The 19183-nt window shown below is 38.2% G+C and overlaps 1 protein-coding gene across 1 annotated transcript; it reads right to left on the bottom strand.

Moving 5' to 3' along the window:
• Nucleotides 1–840: 840 nt before the first annotated feature.
• On the bottom strand, nucleotides 841–9281 carry LOC143846834 (putative L-type lectin-domain containing receptor kinase S.5). The gene is made up of 3 exons (XM_077355414.1): nucleotides 8837–9281; nucleotides 7827–8603; nucleotides 841–1812 (listed from the first exon to the last, which is right to left on the bottom strand). Exons 1-3 carry the CDS (start codon nucleotides 9270–9272, stop codon nucleotides 1001–1003), a joined length of 2025 nt encoding a protein of 674 aa, XP_077211529.1. The 5' UTR covers nucleotides 9273–9281; the 3' UTR covers nucleotides 841–1000.
• Nucleotides 9282–19183: the final 9902 nt, after the last annotated feature.

Raw genomic sequence — 19183 nt, 5'->3', positions numbered from 1 at the left:
AAATGAGAGTATGGTGAGTAGAGTACAAAGCGTTTTGCTGCATCAAGTTTTTCTTTGAGAAAACTAAAATTGTTGCTATAGATAGGACCATTCTTGACGCTCATGACTACCTATAAAGCTTAACTAGCTTGTTTTCTTAGAAGCATAGTTTCTAAATTTCCCCTGTTTATCTTAATTGAGTTCAAGTCCTATTTGTTAGAAACATTGTTGTTAGAAGCATAGTTTCAAGTCCTATTTATCTTAGTTGAGTTCTCGTTCGAGCTAGTTCACACTTCACCTTACAAAATTAATTGAAACACCTTTACTCCTATAAGTTAGGAGTGTTAACTGAGTACGCATCGACCGTGTTTTGGCCCCATCTGCCTTTTGAAACACGGGTTAGGCCATGTTTGTTTTGGACTTTTAGAACGAAATATGAATCCAAAACTGATTATGGGACTCAAATTTAGGCCTGTTTGTGTTGGATTATGAGAATCAATTGTGAGTCCAAAACTGACTTTTAGACTAAAAATTAAACATAAACTTGTTGTATTTGACCATCTCGGTCTGTTTTCTTAATAAAATTTGCTGCTATTAAAAAAAAAACTATACACTAAATTTACCCTTCAAAAATTACACTGTACATTAAATTGAATACAATGAGAAAATTACATCTATTACAAACCAAAATCCTCCCACTCAAAAAACAGAGAGAGCACCATGTCATGTGTAAATTTGGAGAAATTATAAGGTGCCCGACCCAAAGTCAAGTGTAGGTGGTATGATAAAAGAGTACCACCCTTGATATTTTATCCAACAGCACAGAGTCTGCTGTTGGATCAAATATCAAGGGTGGTACCGCTCACACTGGACTCCACGGTCGAGCACCATATAAAATCTCGTAAATTACTATAGCCAAATAAACTAAAGACAAATGTCATATCTTGCAAATGCCTAATTTTAGGAGTGGAGAATAAAAGAAACTCTCCATTCTTTCTTAGAGAGCAACGAAAGTAACTCTTTATGGCATGAAATCGTCGTCGCCGTTGTGTCCGTCCATACTTTCCTGGCTAAGGCAGCGAAGGCTCCACCCCGAGGTCCTATCACCAGTGATGACCGAGCTGTCATCGTCCTTAGTGGGTCCATTCGTGGGCCAAACAAAAGACGGCTTGATTGGTGGGACCCAAGGAGGGCCCACCGATCGAGAGATGACCTGAACGATTGTTGCCATCTTGGGCCTCTCGCTAGGCGTGGGGTGCGAACATGCGAGCCCCAGCATCAATAGCCGCTCTGCATCTTCGGCCACATAATTATTCACTATCCTCTTATCAACGGCCTCTAAAATGCGGTCCTCTCTGTAGAGGATCCACACCCAATCAACAAGTAAATAGAAGTCCTCGATGTTGATACGTGGACGCTGCCCACACACGACCTCAAGCACCACAGCACCAAACCCGTACACATCGGACTCGCATGTGGCCTTGCGCCTGTGGAAGCATTCAGGTGCGATGTACCCCCAGGTTCCAGGCACACCCGCCAATTCGGCATAGGAAGTTTTCTCATTGTCTAGGGCACGGGCCAGGCCGAAGTCGCCTAGACGAGCATTGTAGTCGGAGTCGAGCATGACATTACTGGCTTTCAGGTCCCGGTGCACCACCTTTTGGTCATATTCGTCATGGAGGTAGTGTAGGGCGGAGGCGACGCCGGAGATTATGTTGTATCGGCGGGCCCAGCTAAGGGTCTCGGCCTCGCCGCCGAAGAGGTGGTTGTCTAGGCTACAATTTGGCATGTAGTCATATACCAAAAGGAGCATTTCGTTCTTGTGACACCAGCCTGATACCAAAAGCCAAATTATGTTAGTAATTAGAAGTGATAGGACCAAATGGGGTCTCTAAATTATGGAAAACTGGGTGTCTTTTAACATACTGAGGGGGGAAGGAGGGACCCATTTTGTTTTCAATTGGGGATGCTTTTAACAGTCGCATCAAAGAAGTAGATATGAGAGATGTCTTGACCAAAACTTTTCAATTAAGTGGGCCCAGTAAGACTTGATCCGGACTTCCAATCATATCCATCCATTTGAGAAGTATGGCCTTTATGTAAATAATCTTATACGAATATCTAGAACCTTAAATAAAGGGAAATGATATCCCCCACCCCATCCCCTAAACGGATAAAATCCCCCCTTTAACGGTTTCTGTGACAATGGTTCACTGCTTGAGGATGAATTCACCCCCTTTAACTTTTGCCTTTACCAAAGCATGAAAGACTTTGAGAAGTTATTTTATTTATTTATTGTGATTGGGGAAATAGACTCATGGTTTCTTAAAATAAATAATAAATCATTTATTTCATAATGAAAAAGGAAAAAGTCTTCTCTGTTTAGAGTATGGGCATGTTGTCTATAAATTTTAGGGAAATGTTATCAGCACTACTGTATTTTGATGAGGGAACTCCTCACTTTATTAAAAGTACGGTATAGCCCACACCATAGGATGATCCAAACCGTCCACTAGATGGGCCACAGCCTAAATAGGTTGTGCGCGCCTCAAAAATCATTTCCATAGGTTGATCCTAACCCTCCGATCTGAATGTTAGAGGTTTGATCTAACCCTCTATAGATCGGAGGTTTGATCTTAAAGTTGTGTCGTTGATTTATATTCTTGTTTTTTTGTTAGCTTGATTTGCATCTTACTTGCAAAGTTGCAATGCTTATTATTTTGTGGCAGGGCTACTCAATAAATAAATAAAATTACCCTTGTTTTCCAAAATAAAGCAGAAGCCCTAAGAAAAAATAGATAAAAAAAATTTGGACTTCATTATTGTGTCAATCCTATAGTAAATAATTCAATAATTGGGTAGTTAAATCAATTAGGCTCTATTCACTTCTTTTCCCTGGTGCTGTTTTCCCTGGAAAACAGCCTTTTTTTTCCCTGAGAAGACCTTGACAAGACAGAATTTATGTGTTCACTTCTTTTCCAGGGAAAAATATTATCAGATGTGGAATTTCTTATTTAAAAGCTAAAAATGACATGGAAATTGATCCTCGAGATTTGGTTTCCGATTAAATATATCGGAAAGAGGCTTTCCAGGGAAAACGAAACCTTTTCCTTAACGGTTTCTCTGGATTCCTTTTCCTTCTGCCATGTCACCTGGAAAGGAAGTGAACAGAGCCTTAGTGTAAAATAAGGTTTTCACTTGAACAAAAACCATTTGCCCGGTTGGTTGTTTTTTATTCCGTTGACTAGCTACCTGATATCCTTCAAATTGAAAAAGGAAAAACCCAAATTACCCAACATACCAAACATTTTTAAAAGGCTACTAATGTACGCACTAACTAGTCATTAACATGTTTTTATATACAGTTCCCAGAGAGCACTCAAAAGCCAATAAAGAAGAAAAGTCAAGCTGAGTTCATGCAATTATATGAGTTTTTCAGTTATATGGGTTTAAGTTTTCATACGCTGATCCTATGGTGTATGAAAAACCCATTATTAGAGAATATATATATATATATATATATATATATATATATATATATATATATAGCTAGATCTACTACTATATAGCTAGAGAAAAAAAGAATTTCTTTTTTTTTTCTGTGAGATTTACACATCAGCATTACTCTTTTACTATTAACCGCTTTGTTGATATCTAACATCTATCATCTATCTCTATGAGAAATTATTTGAGGGTAAAATCGTAATCTACATACGAAAAGTACCGACCCGGGTACCTGTCTATGACAATTACGAAAAAAAACTACCAAGAAGAGGTAAAGACATATGACAATGACGAAAGAACTACTTTATATTACTCATGTAGGACACATGCAAAATATTGATGGATTCCGGGCACCTGAAGATGAACAACAATTATGGAAACCTCTATCGATTGGAGGGCTAGGATCAACCTATGGAAATGATTTTACGGGCACAACCGATTGATGTTGTGTTCCATCACATGGACGGTTTGGATCAACCTATAATCCGCTATAGATCGGAGGGTTCGGATCAACCTATGAAAATTATTTTTGGGGCACAACCTATGTAGGCAGTGGCCCATCTAATGGATGGTTTGGATCATCCTATGGTACAGGCCATACCGTTCATTTTAATAAAGAGGAGTGCGATCATCAAAATACGGTGAGTAGTGCCATTATAAAATATGGTAGTGAGGACATTAACACTATATATAATTTGAAATCATCGTTGTTACTTGGATGTTCCCAAACGGGCCGGGTTCAACCCGAATTTGGGTTGGGTCGGGTTAAGCTTTTTCGCAAATCGGGTTAGGTTGGGTTGGGAAAAATCAACTCGAATTGAAAATTGGGTCAGGTCGGGTCGAGTTGGGCTGTCGAGCAACCCGACCCGAAACCCGAATTTCGGTTCCATCTGAAGAAGTTCTGTATATGTGTTTTTCTTTTTCAACATTGAAATAGTCTCCACAGTCCACAATGGACGGGTGCTGGCCATACCGTACTTTAATAAGTGAGGAGTGTGATCATCAAAATATAGTAGTGCGGATAACATTTCCCTTTGTTAATTGTTAGTCCCTGTTTGGTTTGAATATTGAGAACCGATTGTGAGTTAAAAACTGATTATTGGTGACTCACTATTGGTTCTCAAAATCCAAAATAACCCGGCTTCAGTTGAGGTGGTCAACAATTGGTATCATATCAAATCGGGTTAACCCGACCCAACCCAACCCGAATTGGAAATCGGGTTGGGTCGGGTTGAGGAAATTGCAAATCGGGTTGGGTCGGGTTGAACCCAGTCGGGCTGGAAATCGGGTTGGGTCGGGTTGAAACCCAAGTTGTACCCCTAACGATGACGAAAAACTACTTTTCCTTATTCACTATGTGCGGGTCAAATTACGGAAAGTTTGATATTACAAATGCACCTGTAAAAATATTGACGAATTCTGAGCACCTTAAGAGGAACAACAATTATGGAAACCTCTATAGATTGGAGGGCTAGGATTCAGCCTATGGAAATTATTTTACGGGCACAACCTATTTATGTTTTGTTCCATCACATGGACGGTTTAGATCAACCTATGATGTCGTCTGTACAATTCTTTGTCGGCCCGTGCATCGCACGGGGTTTTTTGCTAGTATCTATCTACTATAATAAGCTGGATGGAAAAGAAGAGAATTTTTTGATTTTTTTGAAAATTCTATGATAATTACACATCACTTTTTTTGACTTTTTTTAACAAATGCACCCATTCAACTCACATATTTTCAATCCTACCCTCTCCTTTATGCTTTTAGCAAAGACACCCATTAAAGAATTTTTTGATTTTTTTGAAAATTCTATGAGAATTACACATCACTTTTTTTGACTTTTTTTAACAAATGCACCCATTCAACTCACATATTTTCAATCCTACCCCCTCTTTTATGCTTTTAGCAAAGGCACCCATTAAAGAATTTTTTGACTTTTTTGACAATTCTATGAGAATTACACATCACTTTTTTTGACTTTTTTTAACAAATGCACCCATTCAACTCACATATTTTCAATCCTACCCCCTCCTTTATGCTTTTAGCAAAGGCACCCATTAAAGCCATATAATTTCAATCTTACCTCCGTCCTTTATGTTTTTTTAATAAAAAATCTATAGGGTGATCTTAACCATCCAATTTAAGAGGAATTATGGAAACATCTATAGATTGGAGGGCTAGGATCAGCCTACGGAAATGATTTTTGGGGCACAACCTATTTATGTTGTGTTCCATCACATGGACGGTTTGGATCAACCTATGATGTGGTCCGTACAGTTCTTTGTCGGCCCGTGCATCGCACGCACCCATTAAAGCCACATAATTTCAATCTTACCCCCCTCCTTTATGGTTTTTTAATAAAAAATCTATAGGGTGATCTTAACCATCCGATTTAAGGGGAATTATGGAAACCTCTATAGGTTGGACGGCTAGGATCAGCCCATTGAAATGATTTTTGGGGCACAACCTATTTATGTTGTGTTCCATCACATGGACGGTTTGGATCAACCTATGACGTGGTTCGTATAGTTCTTTGCCGGCCCGTGCATCGCACGGGGTTTTTTTTACTAGTATCTATATAGTAGAAGAGAAAATAAGGGAATTTTTTTTTGAATTACACATCACTCTCTTTGACTTTTTTTAACAAAGACACCCATTCAACACCCATATTTTCAATCATACCCCCTCCTTTATGCTTTTCAACAAAGGCACCCATTAAAGCCAAATAATTTCAATCCTACCCCCGTCCTTTATGCTTTTTTAATAAAAAATTTATAGGGTGATCTTAACCATCCGATTTAAGAGGAACAACATATTATGGAAACCTCTATAGATTGGAGGGCTAGGATCAGCCTATGGAAATGAGTTTTGGGGCACAACCTATTTATGTTGTGTTCCATCACATGGACGGTTTGGATCAATCTATGATGTGGTCCATACAGTTCTTTGACGGTTTTTTAACTAGTATATATATAGAGGAATGAAAACTAAGGGAATTATTTCAATTTCTCCCAAAAATCTGTGAGAATTACACATCACTTTTTTTGACTTTTTTTAACAAAGACACCCATTCAACCCACATATTTACAATCCTACCCCCTCCTTTATGCTTTCTAACAAAGGCACCTGTTAAAGCCACATAATTTCAATCCTAGCCCCTCTTCTATGCTTTTTAACAAAGGCACCCATGAAAGCCACATAATTTCAATCTTACCCCCCTGCTTGATGCTTTTGTAATAAAAAATCTATAGGGTGATCTTAACCATCCGATGTAAGAGGAACATCATATTATGGAAACCTCTATCGATTGGATGGCTAGGATCAGCGTATGGAAATGATTTCTGGGGCACAACCTGTTGATGTTGTGTTCCATCACATGGACGGTTTGGATAAACATGTGATGTGGTCCGTACAGTTCTTGGGCAGGGTACGGGCCTAAGATTCGTGACTCGTAAATTTCCCCGGGTCATTTTGACCTGGCTCGTGTCACCCGGACCCTTACGGGTCGGGTCAAACCCTCCCATATTTTTCAAAATCCTTTTGATGGGCCCATAAATTAATCTCTTCAAATCTTTGCACTAGTCTATCCCCCACAGTTGGTGGGCCCAAAAAAGAATTTCTTCAAATCTTTGAACGAGGTAGGCCCCACCTGTATTTTTCAAAGTGCATTGCACGCACCGCCCCTTGATCCAAACCCTCTATTTGATAATCATAGCCCTCCGATCTAATGAAAAATTGCATATTACGGAAACCTCTATAGATTGGAGAGTTGTGATCATCCAATGGAAATGATTTTTGGGGCACGACCTATTTACATTCTGGCCCATCAAATGAATGGTTTCGATCATCCTATGGTGTGGGTCGTGCCTTGACATTAAAGCCAAATTGTAGGTCCCACCCAGATTTTTCTAATGAAGTTTACGGTCAACACCATAGGATGATCCAAGCCGTCCATTTGATGGGCCGCGACGCAAATAAGTTGTGCCCCCAAAATCATTTCGATGGAATGATCGCAACCCTCCGATCTATAAGGTTTTTCCGTAATACGTAGTTTCTCTATTGTCTATCATGAGAATCTAACTATAATGTTTTCCCACTCCCCGTGCGATGCACGGGTGTCCCACTAGTATATCCATATAATTGGTTCAACTCTAACGATCTCATGGTATTAGACCTCAAGCACCACAGCACCAAACCCAATTATATGGGTTTTAAAGTTCCGTTGACTAACATTTTTAAAAGTGAAGCTGAAAAGTCAAGCACTTGTTAAGCATCATATTTTTCAAAGTCAGTGGCCAATTAAAAATTAAAAATAACGTGTATGAAAAGTTGCACTGACCTACTAATCGGACGAGATTCTTATGCCGGAGACGGTTGATGATAGTGAGCTCCGACAAGAAATCATCTTTCCCTTTTATGTTCCCTCTAGAAAATTTCTTCACAGCCACCTCCATATTCTCCTTGGCCAAAACCCCCTTATAAACAACCCCAAAACCCCCTTGCCCAAGCTTATTCTTCTCATCGAAATTGTTCGTCGCCTTCTTCAGATCCTTAAACCGAAACTCTCTCGGCGTGTGGGGAAGGCTCCTCAACGTCACCAGAATTCTTGGGTCGTCTTTAATTTTCTTCTTATACATATAATAATACCCCACTATCAGACCCACAATCACCAATCCCAGTATTGGGATTCCGATTGCCAACATGAGCTTAACCGACGTCGAATTGTTGTCCGACGGAAGAATCTCGACCGTCAGATTCCAACCCAATATAGAGTTGACCTGGTACGTGCTACCCGTCGAGGCAGAAAATCCGAAATACGAATCCTTGGCTACAATTTCTTTCAAGTTGATGCTTCTTTGTATGACGGAGATGTTGGGCTTGGGCTTCTCTTGTGGGCCTATGTAAACGTCCATCACCGTCGTGTTTCCGTTATAATCCACCCAGATTGTGTAATTTGTCGGAGTCTCCGGTGCAAGTTCGATTCCAACGTCGGAGAGATTGTAAGTGAGATTGGACTTGATACTGTTTATGTTAAGTCCGATATGGTTGTTGTTGGGATCGAAATCTTCCTTGAATGTATCGAGCTCAATCGCGATGAACTGGTTAGATGAGTTACCTGATTGAAGTATAAATGATCAATTAACACCAACTCTAACGACTTAATCTTTTTGAATAATTGGTTCTTTCACATGGTATTAGACCTATTATCTCACAGTAGGTCTTGAGATCAAAACCCAATAAACTCCCTATATTAAAAACCAAGTGTAAAGCCAAAACCACCTATAAATGATTAAATAACACCAACTCTATCATTTTAAGCTTTTGGAGTAATTGGTTGTTTCACATTACCGTCGGTGGTGGAGTTTGTGAGCCCGAGCCACTGTCCTTTGCTTCCGGCAGGGATTTGGAGATTTGGGGCAATGAGAAAAGCGAGTCCTTCGCCGGGGGTGAAGTTATAAGGACGGAGGATGTTGACGAGGAAGGAAGTGGAGAAGGAAGCTAGGGTTCCGGTGGAGTTTTCGTGGCCTTCCCAGAGGCGGAAGGGTTTGGAGAACATGGCGCGGCCGTATCGGTTGGAGAGGGTGAAGTCGGTGTTAAGGGAGTTGGGGGTTATTTGGAGGGCATTTCCTGTAATGGAGGCATCGTTTAGGGTGGTGATGGTAGTGGAGTCAATGGTTTTGAATTGGCCGAAACTCATGGAAAAGGTTTGTGGTTTCTTTGCGGTGGAGATGGAGAGCCAAGTGAGGACGATGACTGCGGAGACGATGATCCGGAGCTTCTCCATGCTGGAACAGTGCAAGAGGGAGGGTGAGGGGAGAGGACCAGATCTTACATCTGTTTCTTCATTAATATATAGAGAAAAGAGATGTCAACGATACACTTAAGATTCGATCCACATATGTCTTAGCCACGATCCATTTAAACCTCACTGTGTCTCAGTCAAGATCCATTTCATATCGGACAGTCCATCGGAATAATTAATATTAAAGTTAAAAAAAAAATTAGGTGTAATTTTAGTAAAATAGTATAAGAAAATAGGATTTGGGATTGTCACTTGCGCTTTTGTTAGTGTTCTGGATCAGATCGGTAATAATTTTGGTTCCTATGATAGGGTCCCGAAGTAAGCCCATGGATCTTCATAATGTACTGTCTAGACCCTGTATGTTTAAGTTTGAATTTTCATGATCTGTTGGAATTCCATTGACATCCCAGAGAGAGAAAGAGTATTCCATAACCATTCATCGATTAATTTTAATTAAACGAACCTAAGTCAATTGATTTAAAGTAGTTTTCTTGCTTGTGGTAATAAATTATTAACTGCATAAAATATAGCAAAATTTTCAAATAGGGTGATGGAATCAGCTAGGGGTGCAAGTTTGGCCCCGTCAGCACTGACCCTGAACAGGATCAGGGCTGGATTTTCTAACACTGAGAGCGGGTCAGGGTTCATTTTTTTTTACCCTGACTCAGGTCGGGCAGGTTTTGGGTTAATGCCTTGGATACCCTGACCCGGCCCGACCCTGAGTTTTCTATTTTAGGATTGAACCATCTGTGTATGTTTCTTTTGCTAATGTTTTCTATTATCTTGGATTGATGTTTCTTTAGATTATTATTATTAATTGTCTCTGTTGCCCGCATGTTGTTGAATTCATTTGTCTTATTTTGTTCCCTTTCTCTGTTTATTGATCATTTTGTTCCATATGATAAGTGGTTGCTTTATTTTTGGCACTTTTAATAGGTATTTGCACTAGGGTCAATTAGGGCCGGCCCGGCCCTGCCCAATCAGGGCCAATCAGGGCGGACCAGGGCCAGCACAATACACTGTAGGGCGGGTAATGGGTTGAGGTTTTCCGATCAGGGCCGAGATAATGGGATCCAGGGGGCCGAGATAATGGGATTCAGGGTTGGGCTAGGGTTTTGAAAAACCCGACCCAACCCGACCCTGTTGCAGCTCTAGAATCAGCACTCTCCTTCCAAAGTTGATGATTCTTATATGCCAAAAATCATTCAGATAGGACAATTCAAATATTCAATCATAGGTATTTTTATAGTTCAACGTAGACTTTCCTATATGTATATTTTTATTGTCCAAAAATGCATTTAGTTGGCTGACACAATATTCCGATCGGTGTCATCTTGGGCCATGGGTTATCCATCATGGGCCTATACAGGGGCGGAGCCAGGAATTTGCTTGAGGAGGGGCAGAACATGGGTGAGGCCCATTACTCTTTTACACTAGAGGGTTTCTCCCAAGTAAAAAAGGGGGCTAGTATAACTTTTCCCTTACATTTCATGTAGTGGGGCCAAATTATTTTACACATGTTTTTATGGGTTGGGCCCACCATTTAACACTCCTAGCATGGCATGGGTAATTTGTTTTGGGATGGTGAAAGTTCGTGTAGTCTAGTATCATTCAAAAAGTATTGTACAACTTACCATATGATGATCCAAACCGTTCATTTGATAGGCCACAATGTAAGGCTATGCCAGAAAACTCATTTCAATAGAACGATCCTAGCTCTATGAAAGGTCTCCACAATATGCAATTCCAATACAGATCGTAGTACGATCTAGGATCATCCTATTGAAATGTGTGTTTGGGCTATGACCCTAACATCGGAAATACATTGCACCCCAAAAACCATTTTCATTGGGGTGCAATGTATTTACGATGTGGCCTAGGATCATCCTATTTGAAATCCAAGTAGTGACTTGGTTTGGCAACCTAGAGGGGGGGTGAATAGGATGTTTATAAAATCTTTACCTTTTAAAAACTTTTCTTAAAATTTCACCCAAGACTTATCCCTTGTTTAATTAAGTTTGAAAGAGTTGAAGTTAAACAATATTACAAATTAATATAAGTTCAAAACCCTTGTTGATTAGCAAACTTAATTAGGTAATTTTAATAGCCTAATTAGCAAGGTTAAGATTTTTATGTTGATTATCAATGCTAACTACTCACTCAATTCTAAGCACAAATAATCAAATAAGAGAGTGAGAGGGAGTGAGAGAAATACCAACCACACAAGTGACACAAAGATTTATAGTGGTTCGGCAAACGGCCTACTCCACTCTACTCAAGGTCGCACTTGAGGATTTCCACTATTGAGACCTCCACGACGCCCGGCTCCGAGGCTTTTACACTCCAAGGGAATTAGATAAGGATGCCCTTCCACCTTTACAATGACTCTCCTTCTCCGCTGAGTTCTAAGCGCTTTCTCCCAAGGGAATTAAAAACTACGGATGCCCTTGCCACCGATCGAATAAAGAAGAAGAAGAAGTATTAGCCTCTTACTAGGCTTGATTACAAGTTGTAGCTCCAAGGATGCTCTCAAAGATAAACAAGTTTAAACCTAACCAATCTCAAGTGGATTTTCCCAAAGTCAAGGCACAATGAAGGATTGGTGAGAGATTAACCCAAAAATGATTCACAAATGGATTTCTAGGGTTTATTAGAGTTGGACAATGTTCCTCATGTATTTTGGACCCTTGAATGGGTATATATAGAGTCCCAACTCCATGTGACCGTTTGGGGGGTAAAACAGTCAAAACTGGGTCAAAAATTCAACTAGCCGTTGCACCCCAACGGCTATATTTTTTTGAAGAAAAACATTTCTCGGAGTTCCGAGAATTCAAACAGAGCTTTTAATTTTAGAATCTGGTGCATTTCTCGGAGCTCCGAGAATGTTCTCGGAGTTCCGAGACTGGATTTCCAGCAAACACTGTTTCATTTGAAAAAATCATATCTCCCTCATTTCTCGTCGGATTTCGATGTTCTTATACTCTACGGATATGAGAAAAATGAGAGCTATCTGTTAAAAATATTTTCAAAAATATTTGAAAATGTTTTAAGTACGTTTTGATAGGATTTAGTTGCTGGTCCAGGTTGTTGCTTCGGAACTCTGTTTTGTTCATTCTTGTGTTGAATGCCATATGGGTCCCAACATGTTGGTACACCACCATGGTCATTCACTTATCCATTTAAGTCCTTAAAGGGTGTGTTAGTCTCTTTGAAAAACATAGTTTTAGGGGTTTTAAGATGTGCCTTGATAAGAGAAAACACAAGAGAGATAGGTGATACAATCTACCCTTTTTACCACTCTCTTGAATGAACTCTTGAGGTAGCCATTGCTTGATCTTTTCTTTGAGTGCATGGCTTGCTTTGGGATCTTCAAGGTTGAGCTTCTTTGCTTGACACCTTCAAAGGATGATGCCACCATTTGGTTCAAGCTCATTTGCAAGTTGTTGATCCACAAGCTTTGGCCTTCATTGATCTTCCTTTGCTTGTTCAATGCTTTGAGATGGTTGTGTGGAAGTTCTCCTTGGTTGATCCTCCAAGGTATGGTTTGTCCAAATATGCTCTAGCTCCTTTGTCCTTTGTTTGGTTCATCTTCAAGCTTAGGCCATCAATGGTGTGTGCTAGCATGGATTGACATGTGAATTCCCTGTGTATAGCACAACACTCAAGGCAAACAATTAATCCATAAACGACTAATCAATTTGCGTTTGTTAATCATCAAAACAAGATGATTGAATGAACCCATGGGGAACCCTTGGGCTTACAATCTCCCCCTTTTTGATGATGACAAACCAAATTGATTAGACAGGTGGGAGGAACCTCTTATGAGGATTAGATAGACAATTTAATCATTACTACTCCCCCTCAACATATGCATGAGTTATATTTAACAAGTTATAATACAAGAATGCATATGATAATGGATCTAATCAATTATACAAATTCTCCCTCTTTTGGCATTAGCAAAAAGGAAGGATTAAGCGTTTAAGCACAATTACATAAAGCATAAAAGATATTCAATGAGAATATGATGCTCCCCCTAACAACTTATCATGAGTTACCAATTAAAATCAAAGTATAATCCAAATTGAAATCCAAAGTATATTGGCATTCTAATTTTAGTACACATTCTTAGGGTATATCTTAGTAAATATATAAATCCAATATAATTCTACCCTATGACCCGTAATATAATAATAGATTAGCAAGTTAAAGCTATATTTGACTTATCATGAAAGAAAGCAAGCAAGTTTAAAGTTTAGCATGATAAGCCTCCCCCCCCCCTTTTTTTTAAAAAAAAATAAAAAATAATCTAATGATATGCAATTTTTAGCATAATTAGTGGGAAAATGCTTGAATGGATAGTGTAAGTATCTTACAATGATCCATATAAACATAAAGATAGCAACAATTAGCTCTCCCCCTTAGTATTTGTCATTGGCCTTAGATAAACGTAAGATTTAAGGCATGACATGACATAATAGGCCAAAGATATGACAATGGAATACTTGGCCACCAAAACTTATTCTTGGAATAGATGATATCATATTAGACCATCCAAGATAAGTCAAAAAGCCTAGAAGAATATGTCACTAAGACCTAGGCAATGGGCTTCTTGTCTTCAACTTCACTTGTAAAACACAAGACAAGCCCGATCATAATCCATATGGAGCAACAATGCTCCAAATGAGTGTACTTATCATATGCATATTGATATACACATTTAATATCATATGATAAGCCATTTAGGACAAAATCTTATTATACTAAGCTCCCCCTTTGAAAATGAGTCATGCAATGCATGAATCCGAAGGGATGTCCTTGCATAGACTCCAAAGGTTTTTGGATATATTTTCCAAAATATAACATGTTAGACTCAACCCTTGAGCTACAATGACACTTACTCTTCAAGTGTCGGTTTATCATGATAAAATGATAGACACAGTTTAGCTCATCATGATAAACATGCATAGCACAAAAGATTTTCAATCTTTGGCTCATACTCCCCCTAAATGTGATATCATATTTTCAAATTCACGCTTTACTTCCTTAAGTATGTAACATACATAACTAGCTAGGGAGATCACATATAAATGTATACCTATTCATATTTGAGATGTTGGCACAAGGCCAATTTGTTAGATATTTTAATTAAGGTGAATGTACCATCTCCCTCTTAGAATCTAAGAAGGCTAAGGGCACCAATTGAGTGGCTTTTAAGATTAATGGTGTAACATCTCATACGTGTAGATATTATCAAACAAGGGGTGATAACTATAGAATATATATATACCAATTTGAGTTCAATTCTATAGGACTAAGACATAGTGAGAATGGTCAATAAATACCATGTCTTAGAGAAACATCCACGATTCATGAAGGTGAGAGTATACCTTATGAGAAAGATATGATCATCAAGGTTTCCATGGATAATCTACCATGTTTGGACACAAAGGGCATGACACATAATGTGCATAGTCCAAACATTACATCTACATCCACAACCACATGTAAAATGACAAGGCATTGGGCACAAGGTGCATAAGCCCTATTGAAAAACCAAAAAATTGTGGGAGACACATGTTCCCATCACAATCTAATGTATACAACCACCATAGTGAATTTCAATTTTACTCAAGTGAGTAACTGCCCAAATATGATTCTAGATTCCTATGATATTTTCATATCAAGTCATACATTGAATCTAGATTCATGTTTCAACTTCCCTACATATTATAAATAGAGTTTAAAGAATAATATTTTGGCATATTCACAACTTTCACTCAAAAACTATTTGATTGCCAAATTTTTTTTATGTAAGTTCAAGTCTTTAAACCTATGGGTTTCTTCTCTTTTTGGTTTTGCTAGAGAGATGTGATAGATCGTACAACCTAGCTTCTAGCAACTACCGAAATAATGTTCAAATATGATGATATACTTGTGAGTACAATTTGAACACAAGGGCAAGAGATGTTGTTGTATATTCTATAAGGATCAATTTATAGTTTTCGCATTGAATGCTCTATTGTGGTTGTCATGTGGATGAATGACATATTCTAAGTGCGATAAGATTTAAGTCATAGTGTGTGCACTTAGCAAAAATACATATAGATACATACTAGTCAAACAATATAAGTATATTGTATCTATAGGTTGTTTCGTCACAAATGATGTGATCATGAAACACATATCAACTAGATATCAAAAATAGAATATCTAGGGAACCTTTTCCAATAGATATAACATTTTAGTGCAAGATATCAAAGCCTTGGAAAAACTAAGTTTCAAGCATAAAGACTTTGAATTATAACAAAATGATTTCTCATTAAAGCACAAACATGGATACATGTGAATCAAACAAGAATAGCATATGGTATCTAAAGAACATTTTAAAATGATCTAACATTTAAGCACATCCCATAATCTACTAATCATATGATGTGATTTAAGTAGGAGATTTTGGAACCCAAACCATGTTGGTTCGAAGCAAGTTTGTTCTAGTTGATGTATCTTTTCTAACCCAAACAAACTTACTATTTGTTACAAATCTAAACATGCATTTAGATTTGTAATGTCCAAATCTACCACAAAAATCACAAGACATATATGAGTAGGTAGATGAACGGGATGGACATGATGATCTACAAGAATGGTCATGATGGCAATTATGTTTTACACTTTCTTGTAGTTTGTAATTTTCCAACTCAAGTTTCTCATTCTTGATTTTCAAATCATTGATTTCCATTTTGAAGTTATTTGTTTCAAGAGATGAGGAATTCTTGATTTTATCTTCTTCTTCTTTAAGGAGTTGATTTTCTTCTCTTAGTGATTTAATGGTTTTACTTAGTTCGATAAAATTATTTTCAAACATTTCATTTTCTTCACTAAGATGTGCATGGTCTATTTCTAGTGACCTAAACTCCTTGTGAATACTAGCTAAATTATTTTTCAAGTTTGAATTCTTAGCTAGTTGATCCTCAAGTTTCTTATGTAATTCTTGGACATTTTCAACAAGTTCTTCAAATGTGAATTCGGCATTATCCAATGGGCCTTCATTTGATAATCCCATTAAGCACATGTTTTGATTTTGAAGATTTTCAATGGAGTCCAAAACATTTTTAGCATTTTTACAAGAGGATACTTTTTCATAAATGTTAGGTGGTAATGCACAACATATTGCAATTATGGCTTTTGTATTTAGTAAAGATAATTTTTTATCATAATCATTTGATTTTTTAGATTTAACATTTAAAACAAAACCATTTTCAATTATCTTTATCATATCTTTATCTAGACCTTTTAAGTATGTCTTTATATGGATCAACCATGATTCATAATCCGAACCATCCAAAATAGGTAGTCTAGATCCCATCTTTTAAGTTACCAAAAAACTAGATCGTTCAACTCTTAACCGGTTAGGGTCTTAATCAAGAGCCCAAGCTCTGATACCAATTGAAATCCAAGTAGTGACTTGGTTTGGCAACCTAGAGGGGGGGTGAATAGGATGTTTATAAAATCTTTACCTTTTAAAAACTTTTCTTAAAATTTCACCCAAGACTTATCCCTTGTTTAATTAAGTTTGAAAGAGTTGAAGTTAAACAATATTACAAATTAATATAAGTTCAAAACCCTTGTTGATTAGCAAACTTAATTAGGTAATTTTAATAGCCTAATTAGCAAGGTTAAGATTTTTATGTTGATTATCAATGCTAACTACTCACTCAATTCTAAGCACAAATAATCAAATAAGAGAGTGAGAGGGAGTGAGAGAAATACCAACCACACAAGTGACACAAAGATTTATAGTGGTTCGGCAAACGGCCTACTCCACTCTACTCAAGGTCGCACTTGAGGATTTCCACTATTGAGACCTCCACGACGCCCGGCTCCGAGGCTTTTACACTCCAAGGGAATTAGATAAGGATGCCCTTCCACCTTTACAATGACTCTCCTTCTCCGCCGAGTTCTAAGCGCTTTCTCCCAAGGGAATTAAAAACTACGGATGCCCTTGCCACCGATCGAATAAAGAAGAAGAAGAAGTATTAGCCTCTTACTAGGCTTGATTACAAGTTGTAGCTCCAAGGATGCTCTCAAAGATAAACAAGTTTAAACCTAACCAATCTCAAGTGGATTTTCCCAAAGTCAAGGCACAATGAAGGATTGGTGAGAGATTAACCCAAAAATGATTCACAAATGGATTTCTAGAGTTTATTAGAGTTGGACAATGTTCCTCATGTATTTTGGACCCTTGAATGGGTATATATAGAGTCCTAACTCCATGTGACCGTTTGGGGGGTAAAACAGTCAAAACTGGGTCAAAAATTCAACTAGCCGTTGCACCCCAACGGCTATATTTTTTTGAAGAAAAACATTTCTCGGAGTTCCGAGAATTCAAACAGAGCTTTTAATTTTAGAATCTGGTGCATTTCTCGGAGCTCCGAGAATGTTCTCGGAGTTCCGAGACTGGATTTCCAGCAAACACTGTTTCATTTGAAAAAATCATATCTCCCTCATTTCTCGTCGGATTTCGATGTTCTTATACTCTACGGATATGAGAAAAATGAGAGCTATCTGTTAAAAATATTTTCAAAAATATTTGAAAATTTTTTAAGTACGTTTTGATAGGATTTAGTTGCTGGTCCAGGTTGTTGCTTCGGAACTCTGTTTTGTTCATTCTTGTGTTGAATGCCATATGGGTCCCAACATGTTGGTACACCACCATGGCCATTCACTTATCCATTTAAGTCCTTAAAGGGTGTGTTAGTCTCTTTGAAAAACATAGTTTTAGGGGTTTTAAGATGTGCCTTGATAAGAGAAAACACAAGAGAGATAGGTGATACAATCTACCATTTTTACCACTCTCTTGAATGAACTCTTGAGGTAGCCATTGCTTGATCTTTTCTTTGAGTGCATGGCTTGCTTTGGGATCTTCAAGGTTGAGCTTCTTTGCTTGACACCTTCAAAGGATGATGCCACCATTTGGTTCAAGCTCATTTGCAAGTTGTTGATCCACAAGCTTTGGCCTTCATTGATCTTCCTTTGCTTGTTCAATGCTTTGATATGGTTGTGTGGAACTTCTCCTTGGTTGATCCTCCAAGGTATGGTTTGTCCAAATATGCTCTAGCTCCTTTGTCCTTTGTTTGGTTCATCTTCAAGCTTAGGCCATCAATGGTGTGTGCTAGCATGGATTGACATGTGAATTCCCTGTGTATAGCACAACACTCAAGGCAAACAATTAATCCATAAACGACTAATCAATTTGCGTTTGTTAATCATCAAAACAAGATGATTGAATGAACCCATGGGGAACCCTTGGGCTTACACTATTGAAAAGAGTTTTTGGGCTATGACCCTAACATCATAAATACAATGCACCCCAAAAACCATTTTCATTGGGGTGCAGTGTATTTACGTTGTGGCCCATCAAATGGACAGCTTGGATCATCCTATGATAAGTTATACAATACTTTTTAAAAAATAATTTGAACTATACGAGCTTACACCATATTATAACTGATATATTTTGAGCGTATCAGTGGAGATTTTATATGGTGTGTATGCGTGAATTCCAGTTTTCTTCTGGGTCCCACTTCAGAGGATGATTGAACCGTTCATTTGTGGGCCACAAATCCAAAATGTCATAGGAGATTTTTAGTTCGCTGGAGAGAGAGAGAGAGAGAGAGAGAGAGAGAGAGAGAGAGAGAGAGAGAGAGAGAGAGAGAGAGGTATTAATTGCAAGAGTCAATTTCTGACAATTACAATTTTGGACACAGATTATTCGATGTTGAAAAAAACACTATGTTCTCATCCCCTCGCTTTGTCCATACTTATATAGATCCTGAGAAATTGAGAATTTTTCAATTTTGAGGGGGGGCAAGTGCCCCCCTCGCCCCCAT

This window comes from Tasmannia lanceolata, unplaced genomic scaffold (genome assembly GCF_043159265.1).
Source record: "Tasmannia lanceolata isolate RefF3 unplaced genomic scaffold, GAP_Taslan_0.1 ptg000015l, whole genome shotgun sequence".
NCBI classification, from domain to species: Eukaryota; Viridiplantae; Streptophyta; class Magnoliopsida; order Canellales; family Winteraceae; genus Tasmannia; species Tasmannia lanceolata.
This window is presented reverse-complemented; position numbering and strand designations above follow the sequence as displayed.